This window comes from Lycorma delicatula, chromosome 10, assembly GCF_047948215.1.
Source record: "Lycorma delicatula isolate Av1 chromosome 10, ASM4794821v1, whole genome shotgun sequence".
Classification (NCBI taxonomy): domain Eukaryota; kingdom Metazoa; phylum Arthropoda; class Insecta; order Hemiptera; family Fulgoridae; genus Lycorma; species Lycorma delicatula.
Window position 1 is genome coordinate 2,989,315 of NC_134464.1, and position 17,712 is coordinate 3,007,026.

Consider the following 17,712-nt stretch of genomic DNA (forward strand, 5'->3'; position numbering starts at 1 on the left):
GTGAATTTTAGCTCGGCCTTTGCCCCTTCGCTTCAGGCTTCTTTCGGACATCTCTCTTCTCCTGTATTAAATGCAAATAGTCCTGCGTTGAATCCCGTAGATTATCTTATTCGCGTTGAGTTTTTTGAGCGTATGTTAGAGCCGGTTGTGAAGCACCCGCAGTTCTACGGATGAAGCTCATTTCCACTGCGGTGGATATGTTAATAAACACAGTTTTCGCTATCGGAACGCCGCCAACCCTCAACAACTTCACGAAAGGCTTCTCAATTCGACCTAAGTTGCGATCTGGTTCGCGATCTCTTCGAACGGAATAATCGGCCCGTTTTTTTTTCCGAGGATGTAAATGGCCGTGCAGTTACACTTTCCGTAGACTTTTGTTTGAACGTAGCGCGCTGACGTTCAAATGCCGGAAACCTTCGTTCCAGAACTTTAACGCTTTCCTGCGAACGAGAACATTCATCTCCAACAAGATGGAGCGACTAGTCGCACGGCCAGGGTGAACCTTCTGTAAGACCTTTTCCCGAACCCCCTTGTCAGTAGGAAAGGGGATTTTCATTGGCCTCCACGTTCGCCAGACCTGAGCTCTTGTGATTTCTTTTTGTGGGAATATTTCAAGTCGAAGTTTTTTAAGACTCGTCCGGCAACAATACAGGACTTAAAAGTGCGGATTAAAGAAAAATTTCGTGCAGTAACAGCGGCGGTACTACGACGTCGATGAGAATTTCCGTATGAGACTGTGTATATAAATGATAGTTCCCATGTCTTCCTGGAGTGATATTCTAAAAGCGAACCTTTTTGTTGCTTGCATACTTCCATTTGTGCTCTTAACATTTTTGCAGTAAATGAAAAAAAAAAACCACTTTTTTTTTACACTTTTTTAATAGCTGCAAAAAGTGCGGTTTGACTGTCCCATCCTACGTTAAAGTGAATGTTATTGAAACAAATTATTTATTATTTTTTTTAAGATTCTCGGTAAGAAATACTAAATTTTATGTAGCGTTATACAAAATTCGTAATTTCTTAGAGGTTTTTTTTTTACCGTATAACTTTTACACAACAGTTCTTTTACGGTAAATCCATTCTAATATATATATATTTTTTTATTGTTTTGATGAATATTTGAACGGTACTTATTTTACTGGAGATGCATTCGGTTAAAATTTCTTTCATTCGTGTATTTAGTTAATGAATAATATTTATTAATAATGTATTAAATAAAATGCCGTAACCCGTGATTAATTTTCAGTTGCGTTCAAAGTGTCTAGTATAAACAATTGTTAAAAGCTTGGGTATATGTTATAAATTCGTAATACTATTAAAATTCTGATAGCAAAGCGTCAGCTAAAGCAGGATCTACGTTGCTTAATAAATTATTACATGAATTAAAGCGAAGCGAAGCTATATATATATATTTATTTATTATATATATTATGTAAATTGTGAAAGGTTGTTGTGTCATCATGCGGATTGTACACGACAGATTTACTCACATAAAGAGGGGATTTACCAAAGTGTGGTGTGGGTGGGGGAGCGATGGCGGTGGTGGCGGTGGTAGTAATACGGCCGGCGGGGTGGAATCATCTGTGGCTAAGGCAGCTAACCAGCCGCAGCAACCGCAACATAAGTCCAGTGCCGCCGCTCGCAACCCCCGATGCAATACCAGGAATAATGTCGGATTGACGAATGCGTGTACGTAAGCGACGTGAAGTGTTATCTGCAACATAAATACAAAAAAGAAACAAATTATGACGTTAATAAAGATAGTAATTATTAGATATTACACAACATGTTAAAGCCGAGTAATTCGAAGTTTACGTTTAATAGAAAAATAATTATTTGTACCTGGTATTTTTCATCGGTCATGACTCGAACTCCCCTATTCGAAATTTAAAAATACTGTTTTTTTTTATTCTAGTAATTTAATTGTTGTTGTAAATATCCTGATTACCGGCTCGTCATTTATATTTAATTACCTTCAAGAAGGATGAACACAGTAAATTGTACGTTTGTATACGAATTACAATTTAAATCTTATCGCATTACGATGTATTTAGCGAGTGATGATAGTAGAACGATTTATAAATTTGTTAAAAAGACTTCGGCTGATATTAAGCGCTTGAAACGCCTTCATTATTTTACGTAACCTTATTTTAAAAAAAAAAGTATTGCTTGTCGCAGTTGAGAAAGCTCGTTTAAAGTACAGGTTAGGGATTGGATCGCCGGACCGTTTACCGGCTATCTATAAGTCCTGTTGCGGTACACGATCCTGTTCCCCGTTCTGTCAGAACCGCTACGCGTGTAATAGTTACATTTTCTAAACTTTGACTCCTATATTTAATATAAAAGAAATTTAACGAGAGCTCATTCTACTGGAATTTTTGTTCGGTACTCGATACGGGTCATCGCGGTGTAGCGAGAAGAAAACGAGCGAATGGATTATTCATTATTAGTTTTTCAACGAATCTAAAAAATTTATATAAAAATAGAGTATCCGCTTACCAACGACTGTGAGTGTTGACTATCCAAGCCTTTTCGAATTATTCCTCCGTCGTCAGGGATTACCGTTTAATTATGAATTTTATAGTTATTCGTATAAATTCTTAAAAATGGGAATTAAAATGAAAATAAAATGTAAAATTATTATGTCCATAATAGTTGATTGTCATCGGTTAAAATAAGTCGGCGTTAAAAGAAAAACTTCTTGTCGGTGAGATGTTTACAACTTATGTTTTTCTTCATACGTTAACTTATTTTAACTGTTATGAACGTAATAATTTTAAATTTTATTTTCATTTTAGTTCCCGTTTATAAAAATTTATACGCACAACTATAAAATTCATAATTAATCGGTAATCCCTGATGATAGAGGAATAATCCGAAAGCTCTTGGACGGTCAATACTCATAATTATTGGTAACTGGATACTTTATTTATATAAATTGTATAATACCAACGGTGCAGGATGTTAAGTAAATCGAACCGAATTTAAAAAGCATATAAAAAGATTTACAGCTGGAAAAGAAAACATTTTTTAATAAAACACTGAAAGTACAAAACCTTCCTCTGCATGAGCGATCCAATCAGAATAATTATATTCATCCAGCTAGAGTTCCTAAAACATTCGACGGAAGTATGTTTTTATGTATTTAGGAAGTTAGTAGTTTTTTTAAATTTTGTTGGACTCAAAAGTTTAAAACCATATTACCCTATGTTTATCGATGAACAATTTTTTGTTTACGATTTCATTAATTATAGAAAAAAAATTCTTTTAATTTTTACCGTTTTTGTTTTTCACGTAATTCTGTTCTAACATATTTCTTTATTTACATTATAAAAAAAATAATAATAATAATTATAAAATAAACTGCAAACGCGTAAACCCGTTAAAATGAATTTCTTTATAATTTACTCATTCGATCGATCGCGGTTCGCAAGTAACATTTTAAACAACCGTCCGATATCTTTTTTACGTATTTTCATTTATTTCTGTTTTGTTTTATTACTCTTTCTTTCTTTAGTGTTCTATTGATTTTTTTAATCGATTTTATTCGGTTAATTAAGTAATGTAACTAAATAGCCGTTTTCATTTAAGTTATAATGTTATTCAAATTTAATAAATGTTAAAAATTAAAAAACAGAGCTGCCAAAAATAATATTGCTGACAAACATTGCTCGTTAATTTAGGATAATTAAAGAGCGTGCTGGTGACAATTTTGTATGAATTATTTGCGTATAGTTTAATTTTTCTTTTTAATTTTATTTAAACATTATATATACCCTCTTACAATCCCGGTAACATAAGTATTTCAACGCGGGGTGATACATCTAAATCGGTTCAGCCGTTTAGCTGCTACGGTGGAGGCAAGCGTATACATACACCTTAAATACATTACACTCCTTTTTGGGCAGTCGTGAAAAACATATATTTTTAAACGTAAGAAAACAGCTGCTTTTTTATTAAATGTTAGTCGTAAAGTTTTAAAAACCCAAATTCAGATGTCTTCTTTCGTTATCCGGATTAGAGGTAAGGCATATATTTTTTTTAATATATTTTCATCGATTTGCCGTTTTTTCTATCTAAAATATAATTTAGTTTGTGAAAAAAGCGATGTAGTATTCGTCACAAAAGAAAACACGTCTTTCAAGCGATTTCGCGTAAACAAACGTGTAATGAATAAAACTTTTTCGTTTATGTATGTATTCATATCAGCGACTACAGCCGTTCACCCAGCGCGTTGAATAATTTTTAATCTTAAAGTTATTTGAACCCACCGGGTCGGTCTAATGGTGTACGCCGCGTCTTCGTAAATCAGTCGATTAAAGAAGTCAAGAGTAGTACGGTTCAAATCCCAGTAAAGGCAGTTACTTTTATACGAATTTGAATACTCGATCGTGGCTACCGGTGTTCTTTAGCGGTTGGGTTTCGATTAACTACACATTTCAGAAACGGTCGACCTAAAACTGTACAAGACTGTATTTCATTTTACATTCATGCATATCATCCTTATTAATACTTTGAAGTAATCCTGACGGTGGTTCCGGAGACTAAACCGAAACAGAAAAAACTTATTTTAAAAATAATAGATATATTTTCCAAATATGTTTATGTATTATCGAGTAAAGAGTGATATTAAAATAAATAAGTTATTAATGCTCTTCGAAGTCAAACAAGACTTCGATATAACATGTGGAAAGTCGGTCGATTTGACGTCAGAAGGCATTCGATCGAGGCGAATGTGTTCATGTTAGCGGAATTTGTCTCGGATAAGAAACTAAATTTCCATATTCGAAGTTTCTATCATCGTTTACTCTTGTTAATTTATTTTGGACACTTATCGAATGTAATGTATATATATATATATATATATATATATATATATATATATATATATATATATTAAATATATTCCGATTAATTTTCACGTTTGCCAAATAAAATACGTATATCGAGAATATATCTTCTGTACATGTATTCCTGTTTTCATTAGAATCGATAATAATTTTTTTTTTATCGGTGCAATATATTTATCGTGATTTTTGTTTATATCCTTTTCTTTATCAATCTTTAATTAATGGAGAAAACGGTACGTTTCATGTGTAAATTTGTTAAATTCTCGTAGAAAAAACAATCGTCGTACGGTTTTGTTAAAGTAATCGGATGTTGTTAACGATCTTTCTGTCGTTTTCTTTTAAATTATTCTGCGATTTACCTCAGGGTTGAAGTAGCGCTTAACAAATTTATTAATTTATTGTCAAATCTTACTACTAGCTTTTTTTTATAATTTTACTTCTGGAATTTTTACCCTCTTCACTAATCGATGAAAATCAACTTGATTTGACTCTCCCTATTTTTGAGATTTTTACAAAATTTTATAGAGGTTATCCGATCGTAACTTTTCCCGCACAATTTAAATAGATAAATTCTTTAAACGATTAATTACCGATAAACACACCACCCTCTTCGCGATCTTAAATAATACTTGGCATATTTAATGTAAGTGAATTTTTTTTCATCACCTCCCCTGGGCCGGATAACACAGCACAGGGGAGAGTTGTATACTCTAACGGATCTCCCCGTCTCTGTTCACCGGTCGGGTCTTACTCAGCGCCCGCCTCAAAATCCCAGAGTACGATCGCCAGGCCTTTCTACGCCGTCCCTGGGTCCCCGCTCTTGGAGCCGGAACTCTGTCCCGTACCACATCGTTACCGCCCGCTCGTGCAAGCACTAGCGAACGGCAGCTCCGCAGAGGGGTTTCCCTGATTCCCTAGCCCCCCGAACCTTTTTCTGAAGAACCCTCGCCACGAATCCTGCGACGGTATCAAAATCGGTATCGTCGCGATTACCGCGACGATGCGGTAATCGCCGAGCAAGCAAGACGGTACCCGTCCCGGTGCGGGCACTAGAACAACACGTGTTCCGGGGTATCCGGGTCGCCACAGTAAGGGCAGTAGGGGTCATCCGCTCTCCTCCTACCGCAAAGGAAGGCGCGGAAGACCCCGCGGCCGGTCAGGAATTGCGGGAGCCAATAGTTCTGTTCCCCAAACCTCCTACCGGCCGACGGCCTTATATTCGCCGTAAGACGGTGAGTCCAGAAAATTGCAATTCGGATGCGTCCCTTGGTGGACGCATCTCACCTAGGTTGCCAGTGGACTTATTAAAATACATAACGTAACTTTTATTTCGCGTTTCAAAAATATATGTTCTCTATTATAATAAGAAAAATCTAATCTGTATATATATATATATATATATATATATATATATATATGCGGAAAATGGAACCCATAAATATAAGAGTTAAATTTACAAACTACATAAACGGCCCGCTTATATTTGAAAAGGAAAAACTTGTAAGATTTATCAGTATCGTTTAAAGAAGGTGTATTTTATCATTAGTCGATGTTACGGGGTAGGTGTTTTTTAAATGTAGATGAAAGATTTTAATACTTTTATAACTTCTTTTATACTGTAATTACTTTTTTACTTTTGAATAATCTTCTTAATACGTTTATTTTATAAGTTTGTTTAGCAAATAGCGGTGACCGAGTTCAAATTAATTAATTATGTATACGTTTAGACTTTTTAAATAAATATTTTACGCTTTATTATAAAGGTAATTTTTCGTCAACGTTTCATATCTTTGTGATAAATAGCCGAATCGGGATTTATAGGATCAATTTTTAATTATTAAAATTAAAAAAAACCGTAAAAACGTTTTAATAATTTTTTTTAATTGAAACTTTACATAAGATTTCACAGGTAATTTGCATATTTTAGTCGCGTTTCTTTTTTTTATTTTATTTTGAAATAATATAATTAAGTTAAAAACCACTGTTAATTTTAATATTCGTCGAAGAAAAAAAAAAAAAAAAAAATATATATATATATATATATATCGAACGATCGGAGAACAATCTGTAAAGCGTCATAATAAACACTAATGCTTTTGATGTTAGGAAAATTTAGATATCTGTTAATATATTGAATTACGCTGCTGAATTGCATCCGGTATTATTAAGGCCTAAGTGTTAGCGGATTAAGAATCTAGTTAAACCGCTTCAAATAATAGACGCAGATAAATTGTCGGTTATCACATAATAGTTATTTCGTGATGAAGGCTTTGTAATATTTTTGAACGTTTTATTAATAGATTTTTTTCAATTTAAAAATACTGTTTATTTTTAATCGGTAAATGTTAATATAGTAAACGTTTAGCTAAGTTATTGAAATATTTAAAGTAGACTGTTTAATAAACATAAAATCGAACGGTTTTTTCTTACCCTCCGTAAAATGAATTATTTAATTTTTTCGTATTTTAAATCCAAAAAATGTGTATTTATTTTGACGCACGGTAAAGTTTTTTCGTGAAGAATTTTAACGAAATGTAAATGCGACTGTTTAACAAACAAATCATATTTGTTCCGTCTTTTTTTGTAACTGTGTAACCTCGGGAGGTTTATGTTATCTCGGAAAGGATCAGTTTTTCATTCTTTTACTCCGTTGGGATTTTTTTTGAGTCGCGTATTTCTTTTGTTATATACATTTATTAATAATTTTGAATTGGAATTTTTTTCACGTTTTATTGTGCGCCGTATGAATGTAGGGATCGTTATACCTTTATGTATTCTTTTGAAAAAAAGCAGAGGCTTTTGTCTTGAAGTTTTCTTTTATGCGTTTTTTAACCTTGTAATATTGTACGAAAGCGTACGAATATAAAACTATTTATTTATTCGTACTTTATTTTTTACTTTTGGGTAAATTATAATTTTTTAATCGAAATTCAGTTGTAGTCGATCTGTTAAAATTGCGGATTAATAATTAATCAATTTTTAAATAAAAGCTTACGACTTAAGACGATAACCCACGCGTTCTACTATAAGAGTGTATCGTTTTTCTTTTGATAAATATTGTGATATTTCATTATTACGCAGTTTATATGTTTTTTGTCTAATCCTCCCTCCTTGTGTTTTCTCAACAAAAAAAGAAAAGATAATCGATTTGCGTTATAGAAAATTCCCGTTGTAAAAAATAGCGTTGATCATCTAAACAAAAAAATCGAATTAACATTTTTTTTTTTTATTGAAACTACCTTAGCCGTACGTTTATCGTTATTCGCCGCTAACCTTCAGGTATTTCTCGTATTTGTCGATGAATCCGGCGATAAACCTTTTACCTCTTCTACGTTAAACCTCCGCTTGACGGTTACAGTTACTCGAATCGATCGCCACCGAACGTGAAAGATGGTTTTTTTTATAGATGAAAGTAGCTCGAAGCTATAACCGGAACTTACGTTAAGTCTACAATATAAAACACTTTGATGATGATTTCGGATAGAACGGAGAAATTTCCTAGAAATCCGCACCGAGCTTGTCGATGAATCGTTGTTGCTTGCGGCACGAATTCGATCGACGAGATGCGATACGGTTTCCAAAAGGGTTACCGCTGTTGAATTGCGAGTTGAAAAATTTCGGTAACGCTTCCGTAGAATTTTTCGGCGGTGGAGATGATGTAACGCGATGGTTTTCGTCTCCGAGACCGGTCTACGACATCCGACTTTCATCGTTTCATTTTTTTTTTTTATCAAATAATAGAACGATCGATATTATATCCGAAACGGTTACTCGACAGTGTTTTTGCACTTTGTTCGCGTACGGGTAGCTACTTATTATATTTTCACCGGGGTGATGATTTTTCGTAGACGTCAGTAAACCCTCTCTTAAGACCGTCGCAGTGGCTCGTTATGTAAAGTGGTCCTTAGTCTTTAGATTTCTGCGTGGTGCCTCCTTCTTCGATAGTTAATGTAAGAAAAATAAAACTATTAAGGGTTGTAAAATTTCTTTGTTATCCTTGTAATTAATGTATACGTATTTAAGGCGGTTCGGTTCAAAATAATGAAACGATCGATTAAAACTTCTTTTTTTTATATCTTCGCTATAGAATGGGACTCGTTTATTTTAATCGTTAGTCGCTGTAATATTTTGTTCGATTCGGTTCTTTTGTATTACGGGATAAATTATGAAAAGAGGCGAAACTCCTGTACGAAGAATAAGATTCTAAACGGTTCGATTTAAAGCGCGTTTAGTAAATGGACATCAAACGGCCGGTTAGATATTATATAGTTTTTTGCTTCTATTTTAACGAATAGAATACGCTTTTTAAAACGATCGTTGATAAATGTAGTATTAAAAAGAGTTACAAACATCGTTTATAGCGGTGAACTTTTGAAGTGAACAAAATTTTCAGTTTGAAAATTATTATTAATCGTGTTTTAGTGTGTATTACGTTTAGCCGAATACGGATGTGTTTCTGCTGTATGTAAATGAGGATGTATGCATATATTATAAAATCATTTGTCGTCGTCCACTCTCGCTCGGTTCTTTTTTATTTGACTGAACAAATAGAAACAATCGCTATCCGGATCGCATAGCTTTTCAGTTCCGAATAAATAATGGATCGAAACAAACTTTTTTATTTATTTTTTAACCTAAAAGAACACCCTTTTAACGTTGATTTATGATAGTAAATTTCAATTGTTTAATAAGTATTCTTTTACCTTTACATTTTTAATATCGATTTAGAATTACATTCGGTTCGGTACGTCCTGTTTCGCTTATCATTTTATACGTATTTTATTATCGTGCGGGTGGTTTTTCGTCCGTTCAGTTTTTTCTTTCTGGAAAATAGTATTTACGAATACGATATTAATAGAGGTCTATTTGATATTGTGTCTTACGATTCTATTGCTCGAATAATATTTGTATTTAAAATTTACTTAAATTTAAAACGATTTTTGTCTAAAAAACTTTTATCTGTTGTCTTTTTACACGTAGATTTAAAATTCTGGATCCGTCGTAATTCATTTTTATTTCAAAAGAAATGAGTACTATTAATTTTTTTTCTTTTGCTCAATAGCAATTGTAATTGGCTCTCCTGTGAAGCCATAAGTAAGTTTCTTGACAAAAACACGTGATGAGGAAGTCCTTAAGGAACCCCTAAAATAAGTAATGCGCAATAAATAGTTGTAAGTAAACTCAAAGTCCAATATGAAATTTCAAGCTCGGTCGCAAATCACAAAACAGTAATTTCTGTACCGAATAGTCCACAAGAACAAACGTTAATAACAAAGAATAAAAAGAAAGAGAAGCGACAAAGAAATTAGATACACACCGCTACACTTGACGGTGTTCAATTCCAAACTTTTACGCAGACCCAACTCGAGTACACGGGCACGTCTCAGCCGTCGGACGTCTCTGCTGTTATCGAGTAGATTAATTGCAAACTGGTTTATATGATTCTCAAGCTCAAAAGATTCCGTTTTCGTAAAGGGAGTTTGCGTTGGACGGGAATAACACGCGTCCTCCACGACGCATAACGCTTATTAATGTTGAGAATTGTTAAATAAACACCTTGTAAAACTTAAACCGTTAGAAAAGTAAGATGACGTAAATAACTAAGAAAACAGAAAGAAAATTCTTATTAAGATAATAATTACTATTATCTTTTCTGCTAACATCGCTGTACTTTCTATGTCGATTGCGGTTGACGCGTTTCGGAAATACTCCTTCGTCAAAACTTAGTCTACTCCGTGTACAGTAAGCGCTCCAAGTATAAGTTTACTTCGTTGTCAAACTGTACTCGAGTACGATAGGTTTGCACCGCGTAGTGGTTTCGAAATGCCTCAATATATAATAAAAGAATGAACCTAAGAAAAGTAAACGGTACTCGACACGCAAAACAAAACGGAACCCGATAAAATATAATTCTTTGTCTGTAACGGCAGTTATAATAAAATTAAAATAACTTCTTCGATCGATGTTTCGAGCAAGAGGTCGTTTACTCTTGCTAGAATAGTTTTAATTTGTGCACTCGGACCGAGACACGAGTAATGATGCTATCTTCGACAAATATACTATAGATCGATCAAAATTTGTCTATCCGTTTTTATTACTTCTCCTTACATGCATTTTACTTCGAACGTCAATGCAGCGATTCCCAAACTGTGCGCCGCGAAATATTGTAAAAGCTTCATAATTAGTCTAACCTAGACATTTACAATAATTAATTTAACGTTAATAAAGTAAACAAATAATGAAGATATAAGAGTTTTATTTATTATCTCTTACTTACGAGTAGTCGTACTTTTATTTTGGGTAGGGCGCTATGGAAAAATTTTAATTGAAAAAGGGCGCCGCGACTCGGAAAAGTTTGGGAACCGCTTTCTTAATGTATAGATTACTAAATAATTGCGTAATTATTAAGTTATTTTTTCCTGATGTGTGCATTATAATTGAATGTTTCAGGTACAGGATGTTGGACGTCCATTTAAACTTAGTATCTGGCTTTGAATGCCATCATTTTAACCGTGACATTCGATCATTACTTAAATTAACGTCTTGAATGTGAAACTATACTTTTTTTTGTTAAGCAATGTAGTACAACAGCGAACGGGATTATTGTAACTAAATAAAAACTTAACTCGAGGAAGATGATGGTTGCTCGCTGCGTTCTTCCTATCAGAAGAAGCGTCCTTCTGATTATAAGAACTGAGAACATTAATATATATATATATCTTTTGATAAAGAATCTACGATTCTAGATAGAACCGACTCGATGAATCTAATCTTTTGCCTATCCATCGATCCAGGTCTGTTTTAGATAATATTTTATATTTCGTAGGTAATCCTAAAAAGAGGTCGACAATTATTGATATTTGATCTGAAACCTTGTTCTTTGCGGTAGTTGCCATTTGCCATTTAAAACTAAGTACGGTGTTTACGTTCGTATCTCCAGATCGAGTGTAACGCTCACGTATTTTACATTGCGATTGCGGGTTTGGAATGCTATTTAGAGTATACAGATTTTGACGGCATTTTTATTTATAGACCTATTTTTTAACCGTTCATTAATATGCGTTTTTTCTCGTTTAAGATTAGAGTCGAATCGGTTATTTCTAAAAGAATACATTTTCATCGGCGTACGAGTCGTCAGTTTGTTTTGCTATTCGGATCAGGCGTGTGTCGCTCGTAAAAATGTTACGTAGGAGTGAAGGTATTAGAAATCACTATGGAATACTCGCTGTAAAAAATAGTTTATCGTTTTTTTATTAGAAGTCGGCCGATCCGGTTAGGCATGGCGAGCGTTAATCGACTTCCGTCATCGATGTAAATCGATAACGTTTAAATCAGGATGAAAATGATTTTCGGCATCGGAATCTATCGAATTAATGAGGAAACGAATGACGGCACGTGCTGTTGATAAAAAGAAACTGTTCTCGAGGTTTTTCGTGCTCTTTTTACCTCTCGAGCGATCGTTTAACATAACGAGCCCGATGATTTGATATTACAGTCCTCTCGCTTGTTTTTAATATGCGATATTTCACCTTATTACGTTACAGTTAATAAAGTCTTACGGGTTATAAAGATCAAAATAACTGGAAAAAAGGGGCGGCCGGCTAAAAACAGTAGCATGTTTACGTATATGTAGTGGCCCGCTACGAGAGCAACAATGCGAGCGCTTGTGTGCGCAGCGGCGTTTGACAGCGAGGCTAGTTCCGTCAGTATGATTAACGACCTGTCGTCTGATGTTCTCCGCTCGCCGCTTCTTTCCCTATACTGCACCGGCCTAAAATCTTCCCCTGCCCCTTCATCATCGGGTTATTCACCCTTCCGTTCTTCCTACTGTTACTCCTTTTATTTCCATTCGTGCGACGTTATACATCTAACTCTCTTAACGCTTTTTATTTTTATTCTTTTTGTTTTTTTTTTTGTAGATTAGCCTCGGGATCGTACCTTAGCTTCGTGGCTCTTCTTTTCCTGTCTTCCGCTTCACCGTCGTCCAACTTTAAACATCATCTATCTTTCTCTCAATATTGTTTTTTTTGTTCTCTTTCTTCGTCTGTCATTTTATCCGGCGTCCGTTTTGTTTATTTCGTTCCTTCGAGTAATTTTTCTTTCCTCCTGTTCGTGTTTTCTGTTTTCACGAATCGCAAACGGTCTTTATTTTATAATTTTTTTTCCTTTAAATGTTTTTTAAACGTAATTAGTCTAACGGTAGCGATTTTTGTATATTTTAATTTTGTTGACGGTGCTCGTACAATTAAAGGTACCGGCTTGTAGGCCAGCTTTAATTTATTAAATTATCCGAAACATTTAACACCGCGTTCAGAGAAATATTTAGATCGTATATTTAAAAAAAAACCGATTTCAACGTTTTTTTTTCTTTTCGGCTGTAGTATCGTATTTCTGTTGGCTTACGTTTACAAGAAACAGTAAAACCTTCCAATAAATAGTTTCAAATAAAACTACACTTTAATATCGTGATGTACAGTATTCCGTGTAACTTTTAGTAACGATTCAAAACATCACAACACGAAACGAACATCGTTTAATTACTATCGAGTGCAGTATAATTAACGATGGATTTTGTCTTGTTTCCTTAGAACCAATCGTTTCAAGAAATAACTTAATTTTAATCGACGGTTCATTTTATAATTGTATAATATCGGTACAGTATTTTCATATATGACCCGGTAACGTCAGAAAACAATTATCTCCCGTCGATAAACCCGTTATATACGATACCTTAATCTAAACGAACGTAATTTTGCTTTAAAATATTCTGTTTTTGTTTCTTGTTTACCGAGGCGAATAATTTTTCCCGCTTCACGTTCGTAAGGTGTACGGTTTACTAAGGATCTTAGAAATTGTGAAGCATTCCTTTATCGAGAGGCCGCTTCCAAAAGGTTTTACTGTGTATATATTTTTTTAGGTTCAAATTTCTTCATAAAGTTAATGTGACGCGATTAACACGTATCGTTTAATAATTATTTATTCGAAATCGGTACGACCTTCCTGCCGTAACAGGAGCTAATAACAAATGAAAATACAGTTCGGACGTGTTATTTTCCTTTTGAAATTATAGAATAAAAACTTCTATTTTATTATAACGGTAAAGTTACAATTTCGACAGAAGGAAAATATTTTTGAATAGTTTTGTTTTTCGTAATCGAGTAAATCAACGTCAAGCAGAAATACGACGGTCGTATGGTCTTTTACGGATTAACACTGTCGACGGTCGAACAAAGAGGTCGATATTAGAAAAGTACGCGTCATACGGAGCGTAAGGCTTTTGATAAACGAACGAAGAATTTCTTTATTAAACGTCATTTATATTATCCAAATATCATTCCTCGAATCGACAAATATCGCATCGCGTATCGTCTTCCGTTTAACGATAAGTAAAGAGATATTTTAATAATCACAACTTTAACCGCGGCAAGTTTACGAAATCGGCCCTTGCCTTTTAAAACGCCAAAGATTAAACTAATCTCTTCGAAAGAGGGAATTAATAAACGACAATAGTTGTAATTTATCGTGCATTTTATTATACGAGATTTTTTCTGATGTAATAAAAATTGTCCTCTATAAATATTTAATACCGGCATTTTCCTTTGATGTAGTCTAAAAGTAATCTATTACAAAGAAGTGTTCAAATGTTTCGTAATAAACGGCTGTTAGTCCGTAAACTTCGTCGTGCGGGTTTGTAATCGTATAAATAAGATTCCTGTGTTAAGAAATTTAGGATTTTACGTGCTGGAGGCGATCGGTATTATTGTAGACTTTAATTATGTATTCTTATTTCGTTTTACGATTACCGTACTTTTTAGAAATTCCTGCGAGGGTAATTCTGTTAAATTGAAATCAAATAATTAGATATTACGGTAAAGGAATACAGTTCAGAACCCGTTAACTGGCGATTACGTTTGTGTTCAGCACCAAAATTCGCTTTCTGTTTAACATCATCATGTTTGTTTCGAACTGTAATTATTAGTTGTTGCGATCGACATACAATATGTTTACGCGATTGAGATTCTGTTTGTTGCGTGTAATAACATCGCCTTAATAATCATAATTGTATGTACAAGCTTGTTATCTATATTCGTGTGTGTGTGTATATATATATATATATAACCTCTAGATCGACCTACCTGTGCGGTTAACGTCATGTGTGTTACGTATGGATGTGTATGATAACTAATTATATTGCAATGATTAATTTGTGTATCGAGGTGTAATATCGAGATTATCTTTTTTAATATTACTTATTGCAATTTTATTTATACATTTTATAAGAAAGCGATGGAAACACTGTTTCGCATCTGTATTAATCTTTTGTTTTTAATTTCTGGTTTCTGTTTTAACATCGGGGAATTATTTATCAACGTCTTATTTTTGATCGATTACTTTGAATTTCGAATTTATGGTTTTCAATAGTAGAAATGTTCCTTCGTTGTAACCGCTATGGAAATAAAAGAGGCGATATTATAACAAGTTTGCAACTTGTTATATTATAACAAGTAGGTCATCTAAAAATAAATTTGTTTTAATAATTAAAAAAGCCTTAAAAATTGATATTTTTAATTGTTCTTTTAAGTTTTGACGTCGACACTAAATTTAACATAAATATCGGCAATTTACTAATACTTAATTTGTAGCCCGCTTTTAAGTATTTGAAATTTAAAGAACGCTTATATAAAAATTGCTTTTTATTTTTTTTCGTTCCCATTAAAACAATTTTTTTTTAGCTTTATTTTGTTGAATCTTTTTTCTTCAAAATTCACGGATAGTTCTATATTAAACGTTGCGTTCACGAACGCACCGAATTTAAAAGCGAGAAGTATATGTTTCTACAGCAGATATGTAGTAGAGTCGATATAATGAGACTTCTATCAAGAGAGAGCTAAGGCCTACTGGAATCCATGAATATTTTTTTAACCGGTAAAAAACGAATGAAAAATATCCTTTAATGATCCGTATACACGAAACACAATCTTCTTCTTAAGTTTTCTTGAAAATAGTTTTCTCGGGATCGACTTAGATTATAATTTGGTCTGCTATTAAAAAGGATCGTCAAATTACGGTCGCGTAATTAAAAATAAGGCTCGAAGACGGGTTATTAAAAAGAATAAAAAAACATTCGACGGATCGAAACGAGAGCGTTCCCTTTTAAATGTCGTCGTCTACAACAAAAAATAAACGGGTGATCCGGAATATTTCTTAGATTTTATACGAGAGATTCGCGCGCCGGTGTTTATTCGTTTAGACTTAATTTTGATATTTTTCCGCGTATCGTTCCCGTAAAAATTGGAGTAGCATCGATATAAAAGTCTCGCCGGTATTTCTAAAAATAATTTCTGTTTTTGGACCGTTCTTTTCAAAAATATTACTTCCAACAAAAGAATTTACCTTTAATTTACGTCTATTTTTTAATTTAGAGGTTTTTTTTTTAGGAACGTGTAAATGCATCTTCGGACCGCGCCTTGTTTACTCGTTTTAATATTTACGAATAAAAGTAATCGCGTAAAAGTAAGAATTGTATATTACTACGTATCGATCGGTTGTTTGTATTAAGAAAAGAAAGACTTCTTTCTGTAAATCGAAATGAATTCTTCTCGGCGACCCTGCTTCAGAAACTTTAAATGTAGGCGAATGTACACGGAAGTAATCTCGGTGCCAAGTTTCAGCTTTCTATCTTCTAAAAAAATTAAAAATAAAACTTTCTCTCTTTTAACCGGATAGCAGCCCTCTGACGACACCGTTTGATCTTAGAAGATGCTAATTTATGTTATTGCGCGACATAAATTCACGATCGTTTTTATGTTAATATATTGCGTTACCTATTTATATAATCGATATAATAATATTACTATCGACGAATTTTAAAAACTCGGCCGATCTGACTTTTCACGTATAACATTTTTAAGTAAAAATAAAAATAATTTTTAATATTTTCTTTTTGTGTATATATATATATATATATATATATATATATATATATATATATATATCGCTTGACTATTTATTTGATTCGACCGCATTAAAATACATATTTTATAACCTTAAATAGAAAAATGCAGTTACAGTATTTTTCACAAAAAGGACGACTGTTTAAAAATATACACTTTTGCGGTAACCGATCAAACCCTATTTTATCGTAAATTTTGGACCGTTTTCGGTAACCGGGTATCACTTTTTCTTCTTCCAAATCGGTGGGTATTTGGAGTTATTTGCAGAGAAATTATAAATATAATGTAACTGTAACCAAACTTAAACTACGCTTTATTCGCTCGGTAGTCAAGGTTAACCGGCAAAGCGAGCGTAGGTTAAGTTTGGTTATTATATTTATAATTATAAGCACTGATGTTTATATTGGACTTCTTTCAAGTACATTTGTAAGACCCGTGTTTAAAAAAATCGACCGATAGAAGACTAACCCAAGATAGATTGTTAATGTGGAAATAGGTCCTTTTTGGGTTAAAATGTTACTTGATTATTGTTTTATTAATGTAAAAAAGCGCGTTTTTATTGTAATTTTTGAGAAAAAAGAAAAAAGTGGTACCAGTTTACCGAAAAAGGTCCTAGATTATTTATAAAATTTACTTCAGAATATTTTCAATCTTTTTTATAAACGATCATCTTCAGCGACCGGTGCTGTTCTTCATATCAGCCGATGCCGCTACTGTTGGCCATTTAATTTTTTTTTTAATAATTCGCAGACGTTATTTAGAATGCGTGAAAACTTTGTGGGATATGATATGCGGTCCTTTTTTGGATCTGTTGAATGTCGCAAAACGCTTTTCAAATAAATTTTTAATAACTTTTAGTTTATAAAATTCGTTGCAAAAGTTCTTATTTTTAAATAAATATCATTGCC

At 33.3% G+C, this 17,712-nt stretch overlaps 2 protein-coding genes across 2 annotated transcripts in view; one reads left to right on the plus strand and one right to left on the minus strand.

Annotated features, from left to right (window-relative positions):
* Positions 1-17,712, plus strand: part of LOC142331549 (midasin) — a 640,891-nt gene that overhangs the window by 230,751 nt on the left and 392,428 nt on the right. The window lies entirely within an intron of this gene.
* LOC142331604 (uncharacterized) overlaps positions 1-17,712 on the minus strand; it is a 152,859-nt gene that overhangs the window by 59,623 nt on the left and 75,524 nt on the right. Inside the window, exons 4-5 of the mRNA XM_075377620.1 lie at positions 12,393-12,404; positions 1,508-1,714 (exon numbers count right to left, since the gene is read on the minus strand). Coding sequence (XP_075233735.1) covers positions 1,508-1,714; positions 12,393-12,404 — 219 coding nt within the window. The remainder of the gene's footprint in view (positions 1-1,507; positions 1,715-12,392; positions 12,405-17,712) is intronic.